We start from the raw sequence: 25,841 nt of genomic DNA, 5'->3' as shown, positions 1-25,841 counted from the left end.
TGCATTGCAAGGCACTGGACCACCAGGGAAGCCTCCAGACCACGTTTATTTTTTATTACACATCTGTTGCCTTATAGTTTATAGTTCGAATATTTTTTACCCATTATTTCTTCATATATTTTAAAAAACAAAAAGCATTTTATTTATTTATTAGGCTGCATGGGGTCTTTGTTGTGGCATGAGGGATCTTAGTTCCCTGACCAGGGATTGAACCCTGGCCTCCTGGATTGGGAGCATGGAATTCCAGCTACTGGACCACCAGGGAAGTCCCCTCTTCATATATTTTCTATTCCCAGTTCCTCCTTATTTTCAGGGTCTCCAGTTACCTGCAGAGTAGGCCACTTATTAAAGTTATTCCATAGTTCACTCATACTCTTTTCACTTAAAAATTTTTTCTATGTTTCATTTTGGATAGTTTCTTTTGCTATGCATGAGGTTCACTAATCACTGCTTTTCCGATATCTAATCTATTATTAATGCCATCCACTATATTTGTCATCTTATTATCAGTAAGTTCACTGATAAGATATTATCAGTAAGTTCACTTTGGATCTTTTTATATCTTCCATGTCTCTACTTAACTTTTGGACATATGGAATACAGTTAGAATAACTTTTAATATTCACTTCTAATTCTATCATCTGTGTCATTTCTAGGTCAGGTTCAATTGACTGTCCTCCTTACTATGGTTTATGTTCAGTAAATAAAATACAATAATAGAGTGAAAAATCAATATTTATGTTCAAAGAAGATAAGATAAATGGGGCCAAAGAAGGCTTCATGGAGATGGCAAATAAAATTTAGCCTTTAAATATATATATTTGATATATATGTAAAAATCAAATATATATATATATATCAAGAATTCAGCTAGATAGGAAAGAAAGCACTGGTAGGAAAGGTGAGAAAGGTAAGAAAGCAGGAATGAGCATGGACACGTGGAGAGTACAGTGCAGAAGCCAAGGGGGAGGCAGAAAAACAACAGCTTGGGGCATTTGGTGCTCTTAGCACAGCACTGAAGAGATATGTAAGTCTTCAGACTTAGAAAATGAGCTTATGGATGCTGGGGAGAAGGATGGGGGAAAGGATAGCTAGGGAGTCTGGGATGAACATGCACACACCGCTATATTTAAGATGGGTAACCAACAAGGTCCTACTGTGTAGCACAGGGAATTCTGCTCAGTGTTATGTGGCAGACTGGATGGGAGGGGAGTTTGGGGGAGAATGGATACATGTATATATATGGCTGAGTCCCCTCACTGTTCACTTGAAACTGTCAAACATTGTTAATCAGCTATATTCCAATATAAAATAAAAAGTTTAAAAAAATATGTGAATCTCTACAGATTTTTAAGCAAGTCAAAGTCTCATAGTCATGATTTAGGGAGACTAACTTGGGGATCTTGATGGAATGAAATGAAGGCCAGGAGGTGCTGCTTTAGACCAGAGGGGCAGAAATAAAACATGGAGAGGAGAGGGAAGAACCAGGAAAGATGTTGAAGTTTGAGTGAGAAACTTTTAACCTTGGCTTGAAGGATGAAGGGTGAGGGTGGGGGGGTCTTGATCCATGGAAAATGCGTCTTATTTGGTGTATTGAGTCTTCTGCGTAGAGCCATAAGACTAAAACCTAGCATAGAGGTCAGTACCAGACCAGATGGGCTGTCCTTTCTGTTAAAAGGTGGTGGCTCAGCCCTGAACAAGATTTCTGAACTCCATCCACTTGTATCATGACCCCAGACAACTTGCTTAACCTCTTTGAACCGCATTTTTTTCATTTTCCAACTGTCAAGAGTTTTGTGAGGAACAAATGAACGAATGGATGAATGTGTGTCTGAAGTTCAAGTTAGAGATTTTACAAAATAGGTAACAATACTTATTTTTATAATTATATCAAGCTATGTGAATGAATAAGATCTTGGAGGAAGACAGCAGAGAGAGATCCCAGAGTTAAAACTTGGAGGAATTTCACAGTATATCATCCAAAAGGGGAGTCTGTGATGGAGGCAGAAGTAAACTTGAGGAGGTAAGAAACCTTGAAAATGGGGAGTACTTTGGGGTGGGCTCTGTATGGAAGAAATTCAGCTGGTAAACACTCATCAGGAGCTTCCCTGGTGGCTCAGATGGTAAAAAAAAAAAATAAAAAAAATCATCTGCCTGCAATGTAGGAGACCTGGGTTCAATCCCTGGGTTGGGAAGATAACCTGGAGGAGGAAATGGCAACCCACTCCAGTATTCGTGCCTGAGAAATCCCAGGGACAGAGGAGCCTGGTGGGCTACAGTTCATGGGGTCACCAAGAGTTGGACACAACTGAGCGACTAACACTTTCACTTCAAACACTCATCAAAAGTGTCCATCTAGAGTTCAGGAATGATGGCATGACTTTCAGAGTCAAGAATCTACATGCAATGGAGAAAACATCCTTCTGCAGAGGTCACTCCTTTGACCGGGGAGACCCCCAGACACAATGAAAAGGCCTGAAAGGTGACCACAGGGAACTTGAAATACTGAAGAACTGTCTGAATCCATCCTGAAGAAGGAGCATGTTAACAAGAGAAGGGTAGGCGGCTAGCTTACCTAGCTAGCTCCCAACTTCAGTTCACACCCTCCTCTTCTTTCTAATCTGGCCTCCCTGCCTCACTGTTGGTTTCCCCTCCACCCAAGCCCATTCTCCATTTTGTTCCAAAACAAAAATCTGCTCCCGTCACTCATGTGCTCAGATCCCTTCCAGAGTTCCCCATTTCCCCAGGATAAAGGGGGTCTCGTTAGACGAAACCGCTAAGTCCCTCCCACGGCCCCCTCTGCCCCCAGTCAGACTCGGGCAGTTTCCCCAACCCACCAGAGGCTCTTATCTCTCTCTGTCCTCGCAAGGATGCTTCTCCTAGGATGCCCTACCCTCTTGGGCTTAACCTGGAAAGCCTTCCTTAAGTCCCGGCTGAGCTAGATAACCCTGTGCGTACCCTTGTCACAGCCTTGAGTAGTTGTTGATAGTCTGACTTCTCATCTTTCTCTGACGGAAAGCCCCTTGAGAGCAGGGACGATCAGTGTCTCTTTTATCCGTACAGTCCCTTCCATACCATATTTTTTCCCCAGGCAAACCCTGATTTCAAGCAGTCTTTCTGGTTGTCAGTTCACTCGTTCCAATTTAGGGCCTTCAAAACACACACCCGTTCTGTAACCCCGGGCCGGGGCGGAAAGAGCCTGGTGGCGAGCGCCTTAGCCGGATCGCGCCACCGGCACCTCCCGGGGCGGCCGCCAGGGGGCGCCGGGCTCTTTGTTTTCTTTTCTGGCCCGGGGTCGGGGCCGGAGGCCCGCAGAGCGCATGCTCTGGGGCAGTTCGCGGCCGGGCCGGCGAGCGGAGGAGTTCCTTGTGGCGGACCTGCAGCGAGGTAGGTCGCGCCAGTCACGCACGAAGGGTCTGGGCGGAGGGCGGCGCGCGGGGCGGGCACAGCCCGGGGGCGCCCGCGGGCGGCGATGGGCCGGGGCCGTTGCCCGCGCGCGTTCGTGTGGCGCGGCGCCGGCCCCACGTGAAGCCAGCGCGGCTGGGAGGCGCGGGTGCCGGCGCTCGGGTCTGCGGCCCCGCGGGGCGCCCGGGAGCCAGCCCGCCCGCCCGGGCCCCGCCTCGCCCGAGTGAGGGCCGCGCGGCCCCTCCGCCGCCGCGCCTCGCACGCCCGGCCCGCGCCGCCCGCGGGGGCGGGAGATTCAAACGGCCCGAGCGCGGCCGGCCGGGGTTTTGCGCGCGGCCGCGGTGACCTCGGCGCCCGCGGTGCGTAGAACCGCGCGCCTCCCGGACCGGGGCGGCCGCCCCGGCGGTGCCGCGTTTCCGGAGCGGGAAAGTGATTTTAAAAAGTCCAGCACTGGTTTGGAGAATGCGGTTTGCGGAGCGGGGTGGGAATCCCGCCCGGCAAGGGTCGGCTCGAGGAGCTCGAGGGTAGGCTGCCGAGGCTTTCCGTAGGGAGCGAAATCTCAGCGTCAACAGGCACCGCCACGACTGTTAACCGATGGGAGAGGTCTGCCGGGAACTCCGCATCAACTCGTCTGTCAGCAGATTAATCGCTGGCGGTCTCCGTGCCGCGCGTGCAGGGCTGGGGGAAATGGTGAAAGGGCCCTGGGTGGCCGTGATCGAGCTCCCTGCCTCCCCTGGGGAGGCCCATGTGATCCCCAAGGTGTGCCCATGGAGCCGCGGCGCTCGCTGCTCCTGGCGGATATTAACTAAGGTGCTCCAAGTGTGACTTGAGTGCCTATAGCAGAAGTCGAGTGAAGGGAGTGTGGATGGGGAACTCGGACGTTGACGCAAGCCTGGGCAGGAGGATGAGTGATGGCTTTCCAGCCGAGGTGACTCTTGGCCAGAGTTTTGAAAGAACAGGGAAGTTATTCAGGCGGGCCGAGGGTGGAGGGCTTCTGGCGATCCAGGCAGGGAACACAGCACGTGCAAACGCAGGAAGGTGTGGGTGAGTGTTGTCATCAGAGCTACCACGGTGTTTGTCTGGCGCACAGGGTACCAGGAGAGGAAGAGCAAGATGATAGAGCAGGGGCTGGGTCTCCAAAGGTCTGGAGTGCAAGTGCTGGGTGGGGCGGAGAAGGCAGCGACGGTTTTACCCAAGAAGGGCATCAGAGTGGAGTCTGGAAAGGTAAACTAGGAGTTCTCCATGCTCTTGTTGGGAAGCCATCCCAAGAGCAGGAATCCTGTTCAGCTTTGCAACTGCCTAGTTGGCTACCCCTGGGCCACCCACCTAATCCCCCTGGGCCTTGTCCTTAACCTGTAAGATGAAGATAAGAGAGTTACTAATATCCTGTAAATCTGTGGTTCTAACACCTGGGGTAAGGTGTAGCCTCATTCTGCTGGGGAAAATAAATGCACTTAAGCCTAGGCTCCCCTCTGTATTTTTGGGCTTCCCTGGTAGCTCCGTTGGTTAAGGATCTGCCTGCGATGGAAGAGACCCAGGTTTGATCCCTGGATGGGCAAGATCCCCTGGAGAAGGAAATGGCAACCCACTCCAGTGTTCTTGCCTGGAAAATCCTATGGACAGAGGAGTCCAACAGGCTACAGTCCATGGGGTCACCAAGAGTCGGACAAGACTTAGCGACTTAAACTACCACCACTCCTTCTGTATTGAAGAGGGATCCTGGTAAGGAGCCCTTGGGTGAGGTCTACCAGCTCAGTGACTGACATCAGGCAGAAAGGAGTTGCTCCCCCAGTGTTTGTTGACAGACAAACAGAGCCTCTCTCATCCCTTCCCTCCCAGGGGACTTCCCTCACAAAGAGATTCTTCAGCCCTTGCGTCTGTCTGGCAAGTGTTTGCCTCCTGACATTGGGGTGGCTGGGTGGGGACAGCTGCTGTGGTTGGAGAGGGCGCCGTCTCCTTTTGCAGAAATGAGGTCACAGGGGGTCACAGCAGGAACACAAGGGCCCTGGTAGACTGTCTAGTCTACCAAATGAAAAAACAGGCCCAGGGAGAAGTGGGGATGGGGGATGCTCTGGTCCTGGTGGGGACTGGTCAGCAGACCTGGGCTGTCATCCCACTTCTGTGTGGCCTGGGCCCCCTTCCCCTGAGCCTTCACTTTCATATCTGTAAATACCAAAATGATTACACCTGTGAGGGCAGGGTGTGAGTATTCCAGGATTGACTGGCACATGTTGTTGTTCAGTCGCTAAGTCATGTCCGACTCTGTAACCCCATGGATTGCAGCACGCCAGGCTCCTCTGTCCTCTGCCATCTCCCAGAGGTTGCTCACATTCATTTCCATTGTGTTGGTGTTGCTATCTAAACACCTCATCCTCTGGTGCCCCCTTCTCCTTTTGCCTTCAATCTTTCCCAACATCAGTCTTTTCCAATGAACCGGTTCTTTGCATCGGGTGCCCAAAGTATTGGAGCTTCAGCTTCAGCATCAGTCCTTCCAATGAATATTCAGTGTTGATCTCCTTTAGGATTGACTGGATTGATCTCCTTGCAGTCCACAGGACTCTGGAGGGTCTTATTCAGCACCATAACTGGAAAGCATCAGTTCTTCACCTTCAGTTCAGTTCAGTTCAGTCGATCAGTCGTGCCCGACTCTTCGCGACCTCATGAATCACAGCACGCCAGGCCTCCCTGTCCATCACCAATTCCCGGAGTTCACTCCTACTCACGTCCATCGAGTCAGTGATGCCATCCAGCCATCTGATCCTCTGTTGTCCCCTTCTCCTATTGCCCCCAATCCCTCCCAGCATCAGAGTCTTTTCCAATGAGTCAACTCTTCGCATGAGGTGGCCAAAGTACTGGAGTTTCAGCTTCAGCATCATTTCCTCCAAAGAAATCCCAGGGCTGATCTACTTCAGAATGGACTGGTTGGATCTCCTTGCAGTCCAAGGGACTCTCAAGAGTCTTCTCCAACATCACAGTTCAAAAGCATCAATTTTTTGGCGCTCAGCCTTCTTCACAGTCCAACTCTCACATCCATACATGACCACTGGAAAAACCATAGCCTTGACTAGACAAATCTTTGTTGGCAAAGTAATGTCTCTGCTTTTGAATATGCTATCTAGGTTGGACATAACTTTCCTTCCAAGGAGTAAGTGTCTTTTAATATCATGGCTGCAGTCATCATCTGCAGTAATTTTGGAGCCCAGAAAAATAAAGTCTGACACTGTTTCCACTGTTTCCCCATCTATTTCCCATGAAGTGATGGGACCAGATGCCATTATCTTTGTTTTCTGAATGTTGAGCTTTAAACCAACTTTTTCACTCTCCACTTTCACTTTCATCAAGAGGCTTTTTAGTTCCTCTTCACTTTCTGCCATAAGGGTGGTGTCATCTGCATATCTGAGGTTATTGATATTTCTCCTGGCAATCTTGATTCCAGCTTGTGTTTCTTCCAGCCCAGCGTTTCTCATGATGTACTCTGCATATAAGTTAAACAAGCACAGTGATAATACACAGCCTTAACATACTACTTATCCTATTTGGAACCAGTCTGTTGTTCCATGTCCAGTTCTAACTGTTGCTTCCTGACCTGCATACAGATTTCTCAAGAGGTAGGTCAGGTGGTTTGGTATTCCCATCTTTTTCAGAATTTTCCACAGTTTATTGTGATCCACACAGTCAAAGGCTTTGGCATAGTCAATAAAGCAGAAATAGATGTTTTTCTGGAACTCTCTTGCTTTTTCTATGATCCAGCGGATGTTGGCAATTTGATCTCTGGTTCCTCTGCCTTTCTAAAACCAGCTTGAACATCAGGAAGTTCACGGTTCACGTATTGCTGAAGCCTGGCTTGGAGAATTTTGAGCATTACTTTACTAGCGTGTGACATGAGTGCAATTGTGCGGTAGTTTGAGCATTCTTTGGCATTGCCTTTCTTCGGAATTGGAATGAAAACTGACCTTTTCCAGTCCTGTGGCCACTGCTGAGTTTTCCAACTTTGCTGGCATATTGAGTGCAGCACTTTCACAGCATCATCTTTCAGGATTTGGAATAGCTCAACTGGAATTCCATCACCTCCACTAGCTTTGTTCGTAGTGATGCTTCCTAAGGCCCACTTGACTTCATATTCCAGGATGTCTGGCTCTAGATGAGTGATCATATCATCGTGATTATCTGGGTCGTGAAGATCTTTTTTGTACAATTCTTCTGTGTATTCTTGCCATCTCTTCTTAATATCTTCTGCTTCTGTTAGGTCCATACCATTTCTGTCCTTTATCGAGCCCATCTTTGCATGAAATGTCCCCTTGGTATCTCTAATTTTCTTGAAGAGATCCCTAGTCTTTCCCATTCTGTTGTTTTCCTCTATTTCTTTGCATTGATCGCTGAGGAAGGCTTTCTTATCTCTTCTTGCTATTCTTTGGAACTCTGCATTCAGATGCTTATATCTTTCCTTTTCTCCTTTGCTTTTCACTTCTCTTCTTTTCACAGCCATTTGTAAGGCCTCCCCAGACAGCCATTTTGCCTTTTTGCATTTCTTTTCCACGGGGATGGTCTTGATCCCTGTCTCCTGTACAATGTCACGAACCTCATTACATAGTTCATCAGGCACTCTGGCTTCACCTTAGGAGCCTGTTACTGGAAGTTGACTCTGTATCTGACTTATTGAGATTGTATCTCACTCTTCTTCCAGACTGTGAACTCCTTGAAGATGGAAACTGTGTTTGTCTGTTGGGGAGTGAGGGGTGGGGATAAAAAACTAAGACTTATACCCAGCCCAGACTCTCGATGTCTAGTTAAGAAAACACACCCAGGGACTTCCCTGGTGGTCCAGTGGTTAAGACACCACATTTCCACTGTAGAGGGCACAGGTTCAATCCCTGGTCAAGGAACTAAGAGAAATTAAATAAATAAATAAACCCCAGAGTGGTTAGAGAGGACGTCTGTCCAAAGGACTGATTTGTGTGGTAGAAAACATGCATGTGGGTCATGGGTACAGGGCTCCACCTTTTAGAAGGTGCCTTCTCATCCCCCGCATTGCCTCTGGGATTGTTCATAGACACTGCAGTGCCTGGAGTCCTCCCTTTGAGAGACGAAGACTCTCAAGTTCAAAGGGGATGCAGGTGGGCTGGACTTAAAAGCCAGTGCGCTCTGCACCGAGGCATGGAGCTGTGCTTGTGGTCCTTCCACATGTGCTTCAGCAGATCTGTCGCCTACCTGGCCCACTCTCTCAGATCCTCACTGCTTCCGTGTCTCCCCTTTGCTCTCACCCACCGTCTTGTCCCTTTCAGCAGGCTCCCACCCTCTGCTCCTTGCCTTTGGCCAGGTTCATAGGAGATCCTCGGGAGCCCTGTCCAGGCTTCCTCAATCACTGCCTGGATCGTGACCTGCCTTTAGCCAACCGTTCTTTTGCTTTTAATTTTCAGATATACCTGGATTCCATTCCTGGCTCTCTTTTCCGGCTGTGCCAACTTAAGCAAGTAAATCTACTTCTCTGCACCCCAGTTCCCTCAGCTGTTAAATAAGAGTGACAGAGCCCTCTTCAGCTTGTTGTGAGAAGTTAAAGGTTGTTAGAAGGTAGGTATGGCCAGTGCCCCAAAGAGACTCATCTGAAGGAGCAGACTGGTTAAATAATTATGATCCAAAGTCTGTCCTAATTTCTTGGAGAGGATGATTCCTTTAGGATTGAGAGAGGGATCTGAGGTAGTGTACCAATGGAGGCAACTTTGAGTAGAAGTCCTTGCAGTAGGATACGGCTGGGGTGGGATGGAGATGCACTTGTATGGAGAGAAGAGTAGGCAGTCTAAGATTGTGAGAAGGGAGGGTGTGACAGATGAGCCCAGAAGTTGTGTCAGTACCAGACCCTGGAGGTCTTTTTAAAAAGATCATGAGTGGTAGAATCATTTTTTTTTTTGGTTAATGATCCATGACACCGAATACCTCCTATAGCCTTTGTTTTTCTGTCTCCACTCCAGGCCTTTCCCATAGCTCAACCCAACAGCAGCACTGATGTGCTGATACCATTCTGTTTCCTGTTTGGTGTTTTTTTTTTTTTCACTTAACTTCTTGTTGTGAGTACTTTTCCAAGCTCCTTCTCAGTCTCCCTCCCCAGCAGAGCTGACAGGGAAATATGCCTTTGGCGGGACAGGGCCCCAGACCCAGTGAACCAGTGCCAACCTGGCCAAGGGTTCTGAGCTGTTTACTGGAAAAAGTGGGTCCCTGGTGTGTCCCACACTCCTTAACCCACCCAGCTCTGCCACCTTAACATCCCTTCTTGATCGGTTCCTGCACACTTCACACTTGACAAAAACCTCTCAGTCTCTCCTCCCTGTTTGTCCCCCAGTCTTCTCAGTAACTGGAAGTCTACCATCTACCTAGTCACTTAAGCCAAAGGCTAGGAGTCCTTGTGTTGGACTAAGTTCATAGGGGGATCAAAGGGGCCCTGCCCAGGATCCCCTGGATTTTTTAGGATGAAATAGTCATTCTGGCTTCCTCCCCCACCCTCATTCCCTACATCTAATCCACTGGCAAAGCAAGCCTGTTTCCTAAATTGTGTATTTTTCTTTGTTGCCTCAGACCAAATCATGTCACCAACTTCTCTCATTTGGATGCTTGCAATCGCCTCCTCTTCCAATCCCTTCCAGAACAACCGTTAATGAGACAGTCTTCTTAACGCTTGTCTGTTTTCCCTACTAGGCCTTGTACGACCCGGCCCCTGCTCCCCTTGTGCCTCTGATCCATCACTGTCCAGATGCAGCCCTGCTGGGTCTCCCCAGGTTCCTGAGCACATCACATGCTTTTGTCCAGGCCTTCCCCTGCTGGTTTTCTGTGCCTAGTATTTCAAGTCTTAGCCCAGATGTCACCTATCTGACCTATATCTCCTAACCTATATCCCAGTTACTCTCTTTTTTTTTTATCGTGATAAACAATTCATAACATAAAATTTACCATTGTAGTCATTTTTCACTGTACATGGCAGTAAATACATTTACATTGTTGTGTCCCTGGAATATTCCTACTGTATCACCTGGCCTATTCAGCACACCACACTGTAATAATACCCTCTCTGCGTGCGTATGTGTTTCTGTCTGTAAGCTCCATGAGAGCAGGGAGAGGGTTAGTTGTCTTTTTCCTTGCTACCCCTGGTCCAGAGCCAAGCAGTGGTAATAAGCATTCATGGAAGTATTGAGTCCATGCTGCTATGTACCGTGTGCTTGGCACTGCAAAACCCTTCGCAGACATTTTATTCCGTCTGGACAGCAGCCCTTGAAGTGGTCATTGCATCCCTTAACATGAGGATACACACAGTTCAGAGAGGCCAAACATGGTCGCACAAGCAGGGTTGAGCAAACCACAGCTCTATCCCTGATGCGAAGAGCTGACTCATTGGAAAAGACCCTGATGCTAGGAAAGATTGAAGGCAGGAAAAGGGGATGACAGAGGATGAGATGGTTGGATGGCATCACTGACTCGATGGACATGAGTTTGAGTAAGCTCGGAGTTGGTGATGAACAGGGAAGCCTGGCGTGCTGCAGTCCATGGGATCACAAAGAGTTGGACACAACTGCGCAACTGAACTGAACTGAGTCAGTGATAATATCTAACCATCTCATCCTCTGCCACCCCCTTCTCCTTTTACCTTCAGTCTTTCCCAGCATCAGGGGAAAGTAACTGAACTGATCCCAGTGAAGGTGCATTTCTAGTGTGGGAAGAGGGGTCTCAAAGAGGCTGGTTGGAGGGGAGGAGTTGCCACCCTGGGAGAATAAAAGTTGGGTGAAGCATAGAACTGCCACCTCAACAAAGTCAAAACTGGGCCAGTCTCAGCCTGTAGAAGCTCAGCCTGCAGAGGCTCAGCCCACACAGCCGTGGGGCATTCTAGGCCTTTGGCTGCTTCCTTGTCTTCGGCACTTTGTTCTCCTCCTCCAGGTCAGCCAGCAGAAATGTGCCTGGAGGTTCCAGGCCGTTGACCTCATGTTCATATACTGTGGAACGGGGAGCTGGAGAGGCTCCAGAGAAGGGTTCTTAGAATTCTCTTGCCATTTATAGCCTTGGTTAAAGTCTCCATCCCTTTTCTATAAAATGGAGGAGAGGTGGTTAGATTAGATTTGCTGTGCCTAAGCACTATCTGGAACAGACCCTAGATGTTTAAACACTAGCATTGATTTATTGAGCCCTTGCTGCTAAGTCACTTCAGTCGTGTCCGACTCTGTGCGACCCATAGACGGAAGCCCACCAAGCTCCCCCGTCCCTGGGATTCTCCAGGCAAGAACACTGGAGTGGGTTGCCATTTCCTCCTCCAATGCATGAAAGTGAAAAGTGAAAGGAAGTCGCTCAGTCGTGTCCGACTCTTAGCGGCCCCATGGACTACAGCCTACCAGACTCCATCCATGGGATTTTCCAGGCAAGAGTACTGGAGTGGGGTGCCATTGCCTTCTCCGATTGAGCCCTTACCCTACCCTGTAATTGTATGTGTGCATGCTAAGTCACTTCAGTCATGTCTGACTCTTTGCGACCCTATGGACTGTAGCCCGCCAGGCTCCTCTGTCCATGGGATCCTCCAGGTCAGAATACTGGAGCAGGTTGCCACACCGTCCTCCAGGTGATCTTCCTGACCCAGAGATCGAACCACCCTGTAATTACTTTTACAGTATTAGCTCATTAGTCTAGTCATAACAATGTGTAGGTACTATTGTTATTCAGTTGCTCAGTCATGTCTCTTTGCAGCCCCATGGACTGCAGCACGCCAGGCTCCTCTGTCCTCCACTCTCGGAGTTTGCTGAAATTCATGTCCATTGAGTCAGTGACACCACCCTTACAGCAGAAAGCGAAGAAGAACTAAAGAGCCTCTTGATGAAAGTGAAAGAGGAGAGTGAAAAAGTTGGCTTAAAGCTCAACATTCAGAAAACTAAGATCATGGCATCTGGTCCCATCACTTCATGGGAAATAGATGTGGAAACAGTGGCAGACTTTATTTTGGGGGGCTCCAAAATCATTGCAGATGGTGACTGCAGCCATGAAATTAAAAGACACTTACTCCTTGGAAGAAAAGTTATGACCAACCTAGACAGCATATTGAAAAGCAGAGACATTACTTTGTCAACAAAGGTCTGTCTAGTCAAGGCTATGGTTTTTCCAGTGGTCATGTATGCATGTGAGAGTTGGACTATAAAGAAAGCTGATCGCTGAAGAGTTGATGCTTTTGAACTGTGGTGTTAGAGAAGACTTTTGAGAGTCCCTTGGATTGCAAGGAGATCCAGTCAGTCCATCCTAAAGGGAATCAGTCCTGAATATTCATTGGGAGCACTGATGTTGAAGCTGAAACTCTTAATACTTTGGCCACCTGATGCGAAGAGCTGACTCATTTGAAAAAACCCTGATGCTGGGAAAGATTGTACGCTGGGAAAGATTGTACGCGGGAGAAGGGGATGACAGAGGGTGAGATGGTTGGTTGGATGGCATCACTGACTCGATGGACATGAGTTTGAGTAAGCTTCTGGAGTTGGTGATGGACAGAGAAGCCTGGCGTGCTGCAGTCCATGGGGTTGCAAAGAGTTGGACACAACTGAGCGACTGAACTGAACAGAGTCAGTGATGCTATCTAACCATCTCATCCTCTGCCGCCCCCTTCTCCTTTTACCTTTAATCTTTCCCAGTATCAGGGTCTTTTATTTCATGACAGCACTCACCATCCACAGCGATTTTGAGTAATTACTATCCCCATTTTACTGAGGAGAAAACTGAATGGTGAAGAGACTAAGTAACTTTGTCCAAGGTCAGACAGCCAGAAAGTAGCTGAGTACATAGCCTGGCTCCTCTTAACCACTACTTGCTCTACCGCTTTTGCATCTGGATAGCTGCAAATTGCCTGGGCCCTGGTATCTGTTCCAGAGGGATCACAGAGTTTGGGAGCCTTAAGGCTTAGCTGTCTTTCATAACCTTAAAAACCAGGCTCAATAAAGATTTATTTCAGAAACTGCTTATGTGGAGGAAAAAGGGCTTTTGACCCAATTTGGGCTGGGTTGAAATTGAGACACTAGGGCAGAGTGTCTGTTCTCAGTGGCCTTGAGAAGGCAACAGCATTTAGCTGAAGCAAGGAGGCAGTCAGCGCTGACGGCTCGGCTGCCCTGGATCGTGCGAGCTGCCGCAACCCTTCGTGTCACCCAGAGGTGATTTCCTTTCCCCCTTTGTAACACCGGGGGTTTGTATGTTAGTATGAGTGCATATACAGTGTTTAGCTCTTGTTGGATGGGTTTAAAGGAAAGCCAGGTTCCTCCTAGGAGTGGTGGCATTTTGGATCAAAGAGCACAGAGGGTTTTGTTTTTTAAGTTTTCATTACTGCTTACAGGCGTTCTCTAGTTGCAGTGAGTCTGGGCTACTCTGTTGCGCTGCATGGGCTTCTTATTGCAGTGGTTTCTCTTGTTGTGAGTGTGGGCTCTAGGGCATGCAGGCAGAGTAGTGGTGGTGCATGGGCTTAGTTGCCTCACAGCATGTGGAGTCTTCCCGGACCAGGGATTGAACCTGTGTCCCCTGCATTGGCAGGCAGATTCCTAACGACTGGACTGCGGTTGAGAAAGTGGTCTGGTTTGGTTTTATTTAATGAAAATAGCTGTGAGTGTGTGTTTGTGTGGTCTGATTATAACTGTAATGTATCACCAGAGTTAGTTATGTTGGGATTGGGAGGAGTTGTGATAGTAACTGAATGTTCTTCAGTGTTTTAATTTTTTAATAATAAAATTTAAAAATACATGTCATGCTGTTTGTATCTTAGATTAAGACATAAAGAAAGAAGTAAAATTTGTCCGTAATCACATTTTCCAGAGGTTACCATTATTAATACTGAATGTATTTCCTTCCATATATTTTTATATGGGTATGCTTTTTCTTTTCCACAAGTAGGATGATGGCCTGTTTTTCAATCTGCTTATGTTACTTGGCAATGATTCAGTAAATAAATCTCTGAAAACATCACTTTTAATGGCTTTGTACTGTTTTATCATCAGTATTCCACGTATTATTTAGCCAATCCCCTACTCCTAAGTACATGGGTTGCTCCATTTTTTGTTGTTTTTATTTTTTTAATGTTACGAAGAATACAGTAGAGAATATTGGTGGAACTTAATCTTTGGGTTTATTTATTATTTGGTTCTTAGGTAAATTCCGAGAAGTGGAATTGCTAGGCATTTCTTTTCACTTTTTTTAGGGTTTTTGATAAATATTGCCTGAATAGAGCCATTTCTGACATGGAGTCTTTGCCTGGGTTTTTCAGGACAAGAAGATGCCACCCAAGCGTATAGCTAAGAGAAGGTCTCCCCCAGAAGATGCCCTCCCCAAAAGCAAGAAGGTGAAGGGTAAGTTGGCCCTCAGTATGGGTGGCCTCTTGGCATTCCCCAGAATCTGGTACTGGGCTCCTTCCTCCCTGAGATTTGAAGCCAAGGGGCCAGGAAGTCCAGGAACTCCACCCAGCTGGAGGGTCTCCTGTAGCTCACTGATTCCCACCCTCTGGAATGATAAAGGGGCAGAGACTTGCTTAAAAGCACTCAGATACAGGTGAAAAACTAGACCCTACGGCTTTGCCCTAGGCAGTAATGACTAGTTAAGACCATTGACCTCCAGACTGGGTTCACGTCCTGGCTCTGCCACTTTCTAGCTGTATAGCTGTGGCCAATCACTAACCTCACTGAACTTAGACTACCCCATTCATAAAACGGGCAACCTCACCGGGCTGCCATGAGGAAAATGAGCTCGTTTCCTGGTTAGCATTCGAGAGAAGTGCCTTTGGTCTCCTCTCTGCGGGGACCCTGGAGGGATTCAGGGAGGAGAGCCACCCCCAGTCTGGGGGGGTGGGGGGAGTGTGGACCCACACTCAGACAGTGTCTGTCTTTTGCAGACCCTCGTAACCAGGCAGTGAGGGCCGTTGCCTCCCGCTGTGTTCCAGGCGCCCGCTCCTGCCAAGGTGCCTGCGGGCTGTGCCCTCCTGACCAGAAGGCCCGACCAGGTGGCTGCCTGCCCAGAGTGCCCTCTGCGCAGCCGCAGCAGTCCTGGCAGCCGTGGCCACACCCCCTGGGGGAGGGGCTGGACGCCATTGGCTGTCCCAGGCACTGGCGGCCCCGCCCCTCGTTGGCCCGGCAAATGGCCAAGCACCGCACCCTGATTGACGCGTACCTCTTCGCAAATGTCTGTGCGGTCTCTTACTCCTCCCTTTCCTCTTCAGCTGCGTGTTTGCTCCCCAAAAGAAGTGGAGAGGGGGTCAGTGTGCCTATGTCCAGTGGTTAAGTCACAGCCTGAGGATGGAGACTAGGGACTGTGCTCTGACCATGTAGGCCTCCTTGGTTTGGTTTCACCGCAAACTTTACTCGTTATTAGCTCTTATGACACTAAGACTTTGTTCGGAGAAGGCAATGGCACCCCACTCTAGTACTCTTGCCTGGAAAATCCCATGGACGGAGCACCCTGGTGGGCTCCAGTCCATGGGGTCGCTAAGAGTCAGACACGACTGAGCGACTTCACTTTCACTTTTCACTTAAATGCATTGGAGAAGGAAATGGCAACCCACTCCAGTGTTCTTGCCTGGAGAATCCCAGGGACGGCGGAGCCTGATGGGCTGCCATCATGGGGTCGCACAGAGTCGGACACGACTGAAGCGACTTAGCAGCAACAGCAGCAGCAAGGCTCTGTTCTCCTTTTCTATAAAATGGGAGCCTGAAATGGAAGGCCTATAGCATAATGTGGGGGGCTGCAAATCAATTTAACATTCGTAGAATAAGCAGTGTTAGATGTTACTCTGTTAGTTGGTTCCTGACCAAGAATAGCCAATCAGAAAAGCTATCTTGTGCCCCACTTCTCCCCACCTGAATTTTTTTCTCTTTATCAAGTATATTATTGCCATTTCCTTCCACTCACATTAATAATGTGCTTAGGTGGGCACTTTCCTGGTAGTCCAGTGGCTAAGTCTGTGCTCCCAGTTAAGGGAGCCAGTGTTCATTCCTGATCAGGGAACTAGATCCCACAGGCCACAACTAAGGAACCTGCATGTTGCACTGGGACTGAGCATAGCCAAATAAATAAATACAGATTAAAAAAAAAATGTGGAGTTTTTTGGGTTTTAATTTAAAATTAAAATTCTTTTTATGTGAGTCATATTTTAAAGTCTTCATTGAATTTGTTTCAGTATTGCTTGTTTTGTGTTTTGATTTTTTGGGTATGAGGCATGTTGGATCTTAGTTCCCCCTCCAAGGATTGGAACCTATGCACCCCTCTATTGGAAGGCAAAGTCTTAACCACTGGACCACCAGGGAAGTCCCTAATGTGCTCAGTTTTTAATCTTCACAAACATTCAATGAGATAGGTACTTCTCTTACCCTCATTTCACAGATGAGGATGCTTAAGCTTGGAGAGGTCTGACTAATGTTCTGTGGCAGGGCACGGATTTGAACCCAGGTCTGTGTTATCCCACAGCCTGTGCAGCAACCTCTCCTCTCTCCTGTCATCCTGCACGCTCAGGGGCTATCTTCTTTACCCCTCAGTCTCCCATAGGTCCCACGGCACAGAACCAGGTATGGTGCTGACACTGGGCCAGGGCGACGTGGGCCAGCTGGGGCTGGGCGAGAATGTGATGGAGAGGAAGAAGCCAGCCCTAGTGTCCATTCCAGAAGACATCGTGCAGGCTGAGGCTGGGGGCATGCACACTGTGTGCCTAAGCAAAAGTGGCCAGGTAGGTCAGGGTGGCACCAGATGGGACAGGACCTGGGACTGGGGGCCTTGGGGAAGGAGCTCTGAACCACGTGCATTACTCTGGAGAGATGGAGCTGGCTAGATAAGCAGGGAGTGGCCTAGACAAGAAGATACTGAGAGGCCAGACCTCGCACTAACGGGGGCATCCTCTGCACAGGTCTACTCCTTTGGCTGCAATGACGAGGGTGCTCTGGGAAGGGATACGTCAGTGGAGGGCTCAGAGATGGTCCCTGGGAAAGTGGACCTGCAAGAGAAGGTGGTACAGGTGTCAGCAGGAGACAGTCACACAGCAGCCCTCACCGAGGATGGCCGTGTCTTCCTCTGGGGCTCCTTCCGGGTAAGACTGGGTCTGGGGGATGGCTGTGGAGCTGGTGAGCAGAATTAAGTACAGCTGGTGGGGTCCCATCTCCATGCCTGTGTTGTACTTGTGGAGAGATTGAGACCCTGGGAAGAGCTTGGACCCGGGCCCAGGTTTCTGGTTCTTCATCAGGCCTGTGCACACTACTGACTGTTGCTGTGAATCTGATGTTGTGATGTTGTGTGTCATGGAAAAGGAGTGGCTCAGGGCTACCTTTGGTCTTCGGCTGAGCCAAGAAGCCTGCTGACCCATCTCCTCCCTTTTAACCTCCCCCCTCCCCTTCCCAGTCTCCTTCCACACTTCTCAGAGGCATATTTCAGAACTTTCAAGACAGGAGAGTGTGGTTTAAACAGCAGATTCAGCATTAAGATTGTTTTGGTACTTTGTTAATCAGTTTATTTTGAAATGTCAGAAATAAAGGAATCTGATATTTCCTCATTGGAGCTCTTTTAACACATTTTAATAGAGAATTTCAAACATGTAAGATTAATCAGAATGCTATTTTTGAACTCTTATTTACTTGCCTGAACAATTATCAGCTTATGACCAAACTTGTTTGATTTTCACTCCCTTCCATTCCCCAACTCCTTTGCTGTATTTTAATGCAAATCACAGACCACTGATTTCACTCATGAGTATTTCACTGTGTGGCCTGGCTGCTGTCCACCTCTTCATGCTCACCTGGCACCAGTGCCCTTCACCACACACCTCTGGGGGGTGTCTGCAAAGCTGGATCTGGCTGGTATGAGACAGGCAGGGCTGGCTGAAAACTGACCCGCCCCTCCCCTCCAGGACAATAATGGTGTGATCGGGCTCTTGGAACCCATGAAAAAGAGCATGGTGCCCGTGCAGGTGCAGCTGAGCGTGCCTGTGGTGAAGGTGGCCTCAGGTGAGTCTGGGTTCTCGCTCTGGGCAGGAGGTGGAGAACCTTTTGCTGGGTTGGGCCTTACAGACAAGCCCTGCATCCCTTGCTTTCCTCTCACCCTCAGGAAATGACCACTTGGTGATGCTGACAGTTGGTGGCGACCTCTATACTTTGGGCTCCGGGGAGCAGGGCCAACTGGGCCGCGTACCTGAATTATTTGCTAATCGTGGTGGCCGTCAGGGCCTTGGTAGGTGTTTGTTTGTTTTTAATTTATTTTTGTCTGTGCTAGGTCTTAATTGCTGCATGGGCTTTTCTCTAGTTGGGGCAAGTAGGGGTTACTCTCTAGTCGTGGTACTCAACTTCTCATTACAGTGGCTTCTCTTGTTGCGGAGCACAGAGTCTAGGGCACACAGGCTTCAGTAATCATAGCTCATGGGCTCAGTAGTTGTGGCTCCCAGGCTCTCGAGCACAGGCTCAATAGTTTTGGCTCATGAGCTTACGGCATGTGGGATCTTCTGGGATCAGGGATTGAACCCAAGCTTCCTGCACTGGCAGGCAGATCTTTACCACTGAGCCACCAGGGAAGCCCCTTGGTAGGTGTTTTGCTGATTTAGTTTCAGTTTATGTTCAAAGGATTCGTTAACAAAAGAAACCACTCATCACACACAAACAAAATGTTGTTGGTTTCACCTGTGCGTCATAAGATTTCGTCTGACCTCAGGGCGTTGGCCACACCTCCAGGGGCTTAAGAAATTCCAAGACCCACTCCCTTTCTTAACCGCCACTAGACTTACCGGTAACAATTGGTGTGTTCACAAGTAGGCATGTAGTCCAAGCAGGGTCCAGGCAAGGTCAGATGTCAGTCAGAGGCCTGCTCCCCTACTTCCGAAGCCTGAACATGACTACCTCCATTTTAGTTTCCCTGAAAGTAGGTAGCTTAGGTTCCTCTGGTGGGGCAAGTTGGCAAGCCATCCCCTGCTGAAGGTCAAAGGCAGAAGGGATTCTCTTGTGTTCAGGCTTGCATCGGGTGGACCTACAGTGATAGTTAAGGAATCCCCAGACTACCTCAGAGTTGAAGCTTGGCTCTACCCCTTACCGGCTGTGGGCCCCCAGACACAGTTTCCCTGTCTCTAAACTACCTGCCTCACTGGGTTGTTGTGAAGTGAACAGAGTTCATATAGAAGGCTGTCTGACACAGTAAGTCCCATATAAATGTTACCTCTATGGCTGTGGGCATCTGAGTGAGGCACCTGGCCTCTGTTGGCCTCCGTTTCCTCTTCTGTATTCTACGGAGAAGAGTCCCTGCTTAGGCTCCCTATGAGGGCTTCAGCAGTAAAGGAGACACAGTGGGGCAGAGAGGAGAGGCCGTGTGTGTGCCACTGACCCTGACCTTCTCTCTGCCTGCAGAACGACTCCTGGTCCCCAAGTGTGTGATGCTGAAATCCAGGGGAAGCCGGGGCCATGTCAGATTCCAGGATGCCTTCTGCGGTGCCTACTTTACCTTCGCCATCTCCTCTGAGGGCCATGTATATGGTTTTGGCCTCTCCAACTACCATCAACTTGGTGGGTCCCAGAGTGACTTGGGTTGCAATCCCGCCTCCACCACTCATTCATTGTGCCCCCTCCGTGTGGGGGTCACCTAACCACTCAGAGCCTCAGTTGTTGTTTTGAATATTTATTTATGTATTTTTGGTTGTGCTGGGTCTTTGTTGCTGCACTGCGGCTTTCTCTAGTTGTGATGAGTGGATGTGATGAGGGAAGGGATGAAGAAGGCAATTCCTTGGACAGTGTCACCCCTGACAGCCCCATCCTGGCCTTTCCCCCCCAGGAACCCAAGGCACAGAATCCTGTTTTATACCTCAGAACCTAACATCCTTCAAGAACTCCACCAAGTCCTGGGTGGGCTTTTCTGGGGGCCAGCACCATACAGTCTGCATGGATTCAGAAGGTAGGGCGTCTAGACCTATCTCTGGGGTGAGGGTGGAGTGTTCCCTGGGCACAGGCCTGGCCCCACTCCGTAAACAACAGTGCTTGTAACCTGGGCCTGCTTCATGGATTGGGCTAACTGTGGGTCCATGAGGGTCACCCCACCCGCCAGCATCGTGGTGATCTTCCACCTGGGAGTTAAGTGGGGCTTGTGGAGGTTCTTCCAGGCTTCCCTCCACACTGAAAGAGATGCTGCAGATCTCACCACCACCTTGGGATTGGGGGACCCGCTCCCATGGATATTGGTGCCCACCCGGCCTACGTGGAGCATGCCGTCTACTATTCTTCGTCTCTCTCCCTCCTCCCACAGGAAAAGCATACAGCCTGGGCCGGGCTGAGTATGGGCGGCTGGGCCTTGGGGAAGGTGCTGAGGAGAAGAGCGTACCCACTCTGATCCCCAGGCTGCCCACGGTCTCCTCAGTGGCTTGTGGAGCCTCTGTGGGGTATGCTGTGACCAAGGATGGTGAGTGGGACCACCCACAGTTGGTCTGGTTGGGGTCTGGGGGTCATGATTCTTAGCAGAGTGCCTGGCAGGTTCCGTTGCCCACCATTCTATGGAACTGAGATGTGGGAAGCAGTATTTGTGATGACGTTGTTTTTGTCCTGATAGAAGTTCTGGCTTCGATGACATAAAGTGGGTAAACACATTATTAAAATTATTTTAATGTGTTGGAGCCAAGGGGATATATTAATTACTGAGGCCCAGATAGGCAAGGCTTCCTGGGTGGCTCAGTGGTAAAGAATCTACCTGCCAGTGCAGGAGATACAGGAGTTGTGGGTTCTATCCCTGGGTCGGGAAGATCCCCTGGAGAAGGAAATGGCAATGCACTCCAGTATTCTTGCCTGGAAATTCCCATGGACAGAGGAGCCTGGTGGTCACAGTCCATGGAGTCACGAAGAGTCAGATACAACTGAACACACAGGCACGGACAGGCAGGACTGGAACCCAGGTCTCCAGACTCCTCACACAGGCATGCCTTTACATTTATACCTTGGTGACCCTTTTTTTATACAAACTAGTAACTGCCAGCTTCCCAGGGAGTTGTACTTAAAATATCATTAGGAGAGAGAAAGCTTAGTAGTTGGGGTCCTGGCAAGCACAGCAGAGGAGGGTGTGGACAAGTTGTTGCCAAAGCCTGAGGGAGCAGACTTGGAGGCCTTGAGAAAGCGGGCTGGCAGAGGTGCTGGATCCGGGACTGTCCGGAAAGAGTTCCTGAGGAAGTGGGGCTTACTGCACCTTGAAGGTTTAGTCCTTAATGGTAAGGAAAGGAGAACGTCCAGAACAGTCTCAAAGGCAGGTGGTTCAGGGAATGGAGGTGATGTAGGGGTTTGGGGAATGACCAGTCATTGTCAGGGCTTTAAAGCTCTGCCTGGGAGCAGGGAGAAGTCTTTGTCAATGCATAAGGGCTGTGGTCTCTGATTGACAAAGCTCTTTTTTGTCCATCATCTCCTTGCCTCCTCCCAGCTTCTCTGAACTCCCCGGAGGCTGGGACATTGCCAGGCTGTCTCAGGCCAAGCCCAGAAGGCACCCTCATGTGCCAGGCTTCTCACCCTGCAGAAGAAAGCTGGGGCTGGGGATCCTCGAGACAGCTGCCCCTGTTTCTCTCCCCTATAGGTCGTGTTTTCGCCTGGGGCATGGGCACCAACTACCAACTGGGCACGGGACAGGATGAAGATGCCTGGAGCCCCGTGGAGATGACAGGCAAACAGCTGGAGAACCGGGTGGTCTTAACTGTGTCCAGCGGGGGCCAGCACACAGTCTTACTAGTCAAGGACAAGGAACAGAGCTGGTGAAGCCTCTGAGGGCCTGGTTCCTGGCCCCCCTACCCTCCCTCTTGGAACAGGGAAGCCGTGACGACTGCGTGTTCCAGCAGGCCTCTCCCAGCCCCAACTACTCTGTCACCTCCTGCCTTTTCCTCATCAGCAGAACAGAACCCTTCTCCCCTTTATGCCCCACTCTTTTCTGGAATCATCCTGGGACCTACAGGATGAGGGTGGGATAGATGGAAGAGAGGGGAGGGGTTTTTATCAGAAGGAACATTGCTCACCCCACAACAATATGGTCAGACCTTCCCGCTCATCCCTACTTCCTCTGGCACTGGCTGACCCTGGTTTTGCCTCTCCAAAACCAAAACTTCCTCCCCTGCGTGTTTGGTGCCCAGATACGCTGAGAAGTCAGGCTCCATCAAGCCCCGCTCTAGTCCTGTGCCACTCTTCCCGTCCTTCACAGCCCACAGGCGGACACATGGTACAGTCGTCAGACCCAGCTGTCATGGACCTATGCCTGGGGGAAACTGGAGAAGGGGAAGGCTACCCAGCCATGGGCAACCCCAAGCCAAATATTTGGCCCTGAACAGGTGCCCATGGGGCAAAAAGAAAAACAGGGCTCCTCTGTTTGATCAAGAAAAAAGCCAATCCACCTTTCTCCCAGAAGCACAAAGCATTCTGTCCTTCAGGCCTTGTCTGCAGTCTCCCCCATCCATCCTGCCTCACCTGCAGCCGAGGGCCTGAAATCTGGAAAGGCAGCTGTGCCTGCAGGGCAGGACTTGCGGGGAGAGGGGAAGGAGGGCTTTATAAACAAACTTAAAGCAATATTGAGAGTGAAGGGAGGGAGGGGAAGAGGGTTGGAGGGGTAGAGGCTGGTCCCCAGAAAGGGAAACAGCAGCATGTAGTGGCTGAAAAAACAGGAAAGGGTTTTGATTTTCTTTTTTTTAAATGTAAAGTATTTTGGAGGAGAGAGTGAAATCTTTTAACACTTTGAATAAATTTAGAGTTTTATAAAACAGGCCACTTATTTTCTACACACTCCCTGCTTTTTTAAGGGAGCACCTGCTGTGTTGGGAAGGGCAGAATGACCCCATGCCTGTAGACCTGGGGAAGACTAGGACTTCAGTGATGTCAAGAAGTCCTGGTATGTGTCAGCTGTTCATTTTTTGTTACTTGTTGTTTTGTTTTTGTTTTTTGTATGAAACAGTGGCTGTTCTAGACAAATCAAAATGAGTTGATTGGTTTTTGTTAGGTATTTATGTTTCAAGAATCACTGGATTTTTAAAAAATTATATTGTACAGTATGTGAGACATGGGGTGGATCTTTTTAATATCCTAATTTGAAACCAAGATTTTTGAGTATAATACATCTCTAGAGATACTTACACTAAGCTTAATGATGTATCATTTCAAAAGCTAGTGTAACTGATTAAACATGATTAACTGCACAATAACAACTTATGCATAATGGTGTAGATTTTCACAGGCATTTGAGCAACCAAATCACATAGAGCTGACCTGTCCAGTATGGTGGTCAATAGCTACTTGTGGTTATTTAGATTTAATTTAAATTTGTAAAAATGTAAAATGAACTTCCTCAATTTTACTAGCCATATTGCAAGTCCTCAGTAGTCAAAAGCAGCTAGTGCCTATGGTTTGGGGGCTATGCAAATACAGAAATTTATAGAACATTTCTATAATTGCAGAAAGTCACAGTGGACAGTGCTAATATAGGAGATCTAAATATGTACAGCAGGGAAGTTTTATTAGCACCAGGAGGATTCTTGATGTCAGCTACTCTTGGAAAAATGAATATGATGTAAAATAACTTAAAATGTTTTCTGTGATTGTTTTTTCCTTGAACTTTTAGTTTCAATGCAGGTCCTATCCTGATTAGAAATGGACTTCTTAGAAGGGAAAAAATCACAACTTTCGACTTCAATATTTTCATTGTAAAGAGGCACTGTGTGTCTGCTCTTCCCTCCCCTGCCCCCCAAAAAAGTCCATTTGGATTAGATTTATTGAAGCTTTCCCTTTTGACATACAGCAGATTGAAAGTACTTTCTCTTTAAAAACAACTCTTGTGGATTGAGACTTAAATGGCCCAGGCACTGTACTGAGCACTTTGCATACAATAATAGCTCATTTCATCCTCACATCAGCCTTGTGAAGTCGGAATTGCTGTCCCTCAGGAAAATGTCCCTGGGAGTTCAAGTGACTAACTTGAGATCTAGCTGCCTTTCTTTTCCTTGTATTGTAGTGAAAGTCACCCAGTCGTGTCCGACTCTTTGGGACCCCGTAGGCTATACAGTCTATGGAATTCTCCAGGCCAGAATACTGGAGTGGGTAGCCTTTCCCTTCTCCAGGGGATCTTCCCAACCCAGGGATCGAATCCAGGTTTCCCACATTGCAGGTAGATTCTTTATCAGCTGAGCCACAAGAGAAGCCCAAGAGTACTGGAGTGGGTAGCCTATCCTTTCTCCATCAGATCTTCCCAACCCAGGAATTAAGCTGGGGTACCCTGCATTGCAGGCGGATTCTTTACCAACTGAGCTATTACTGAAGCCCTGATATGTATTGTATGTAACAGTTATAAAGCTCTCTGTAGGTGCTTTATGTATATTAGAAAAGTATCAGGCACAAAGTAAAGGCTCCACAAGCCTTTGCTGTTACAATCGTTGCACATTTCAAAATTCCCTGTGGTTCATAATTGCCTTGTTTTTTCACTTGCTTACTTTTTTGGTTTAAGTGTTGTTCAATAATTCAGTGTCATAGTCTATCAGAAGTATGAATCTCCTTTTTTACATTCAAACGTGTCAAGTACTCTTAAGTTTTACCTTTTCCCCTATCCTCCTCCAACCTGGATTGATTACCCCAAAACAAATGTAATCACCATATATGGCTCAGCTGTAAATACAATCATAATAATGTAGTACAATTAACAAATTGTAATCAGAAGACGGAAAAGTGTGTATGTCTGAGGGGACGTCCCTAAAATATCTGAAACTACAAATGAATAGAAATTATATTATTGAGGGCTTCCCTGGCAGCTCAGTGGTAAAGAACCTGTCTGCCAATGCAGGAGACACCGGTTTGATCCCTGTTGCTGGAAGATCCCTCGTACTGCAGAGCAACTAAGCCCCAGCCACAACTATCAAACCTGTGCTCTCGAGTCCTGCGGCCCCAACTACTGAAGCCCTCGTGCCCTAGGGCCTGTGCTCCACAAGAGAAGCTACCACAGTGAGAAGCCTGTGCGCTACAACTAGAGCGTAGCCTCCGCTCTCCACAACTGGAGAAAAGCCCGCACAGCAACGAAGACCCAGGACAGTCAAAATTAAATTGTCTTTTAAAGTATATTATTTAGAAATACACATGTTTTAGGGAAAAGGTTGGGATAAGGGATAGGTAGGGTAAGGGACAGCTGTTTATTGTTTGACATAAAATTAATTTTTTTTCCAGTGTCTCAGTTCAGTCGCTCAGTTGTGTCTGACTCTGCAACCACATGGACTGCAGCACCCCAGACTTCCCTGTCTATTACCAACCCCTGGAGCTTGCTCAAATTCATGTCCATCAAGTCTGTGATGCCATCCAACCATCTCATCCTCTGTCCCCTTCTGCCTTCAAGCTTTCCTAGCATCAGGGACTTTTCCAATGAGTCAGTTCTTCACATCAGGTGCATCAGTCCTTGCAATGAATATTCAGGACTGATTTCCTTTAGGACTGACAGGTTTGATCTTG

The 25,841-nt window shown here is 48.5% G+C and overlaps 1 protein-coding gene and 1 non-coding gene across 14 annotated transcripts; both read left to right on the top strand.

Moving 5' to 3' along the window:
• Positions 1–1,909: 1,909 nt before the first annotated feature.
• Positions 1,910–25,574, top strand: RCC1 (regulator of chromosome condensation 1). Of its 13 annotated transcripts, none has more exons than XM_044938056.2 (14): positions 3,263–3,387; positions 8,823–8,973; positions 14,663–14,744; positions 15,284–15,391; positions 16,920–17,107; positions 17,285–17,464; positions 18,278–18,374; positions 18,475–18,597; positions 19,758–19,913; positions 20,179–20,298; positions 20,647–20,799; positions 21,952–22,038; positions 23,159–23,247; positions 25,186–25,574. In XM_044938056.2, the coding sequence occupies exons 3-13, from the start codon at positions 14,672–14,674 to the stop codon at positions 23,203–23,205; spliced, it is 1,332 nt and encodes a 443-aa protein (XP_044793991.2). In that variant the 5' UTR covers positions 3,263–3,387; positions 8,823–8,973; positions 14,663–14,671; the 3' UTR covers positions 23,206–23,247; positions 25,186–25,574. The 13 variants fall into 13 exon arrangements, with proteins under 13 accessions (XP_044793983.2, XP_044793991.2, XP_044793986.2 ...); XM_044938051.2 differs by having other exon boundaries at positions 21,952–22,126; XM_044938048.2 differs by lacking the exons at positions 3,263–3,387; positions 25,186–25,574 and adding an exon at positions 1,910–2,023 and having other exon boundaries at positions 21,952–22,126; positions 23,159–23,941.
• Positions 8,216–8,288, top strand: TRNAG-UCC. The gene has a single exon. It is a non-coding gene; the product is annotated as a tRNA-Gly (tRNA).
• Positions 25,575–25,841: the final 267 nt, after the last annotated feature.

This window comes from Bubalus bubalis, chromosome 2, assembly GCF_019923935.1.
Source record: "Bubalus bubalis isolate 160015118507 breed Murrah chromosome 2, NDDB_SH_1, whole genome shotgun sequence".
In the NCBI taxonomy this organism is placed as follows: domain Eukaryota; kingdom Metazoa; phylum Chordata; class Mammalia; order Artiodactyla; family Bovidae; genus Bubalus; species Bubalus bubalis.
Note: the sequence above shows the minus strand (reverse complement) of the source record. Positions and strands in the feature narration are given on the sequence as shown.

Bases quoted from the DNA above. Each gene is read 5' to 3' on its own strand.
- RCC1 (XM_044938048.2), top strand. From the start codon at position 14,672: ATGCCACCCAAGCGTATAGCTAAGAGAAGGTCTCCCCCAGAAGATGCC. The intron at 17,108-17,284 runs GTAGGTCAGGGT...TCCTCTGCACAG, and splicing joins GCCTAAGCAAAAGTGGCCAG to GTCTACTCCTTTGGCTGCAA. The intron at 19,914-20,178 runs GTGGGTCCCAGA...TTTCCCCCCCAG, and splicing joins CTCCAACTACCATCAACTTG to GAACCCAAGGCACAGAATCC.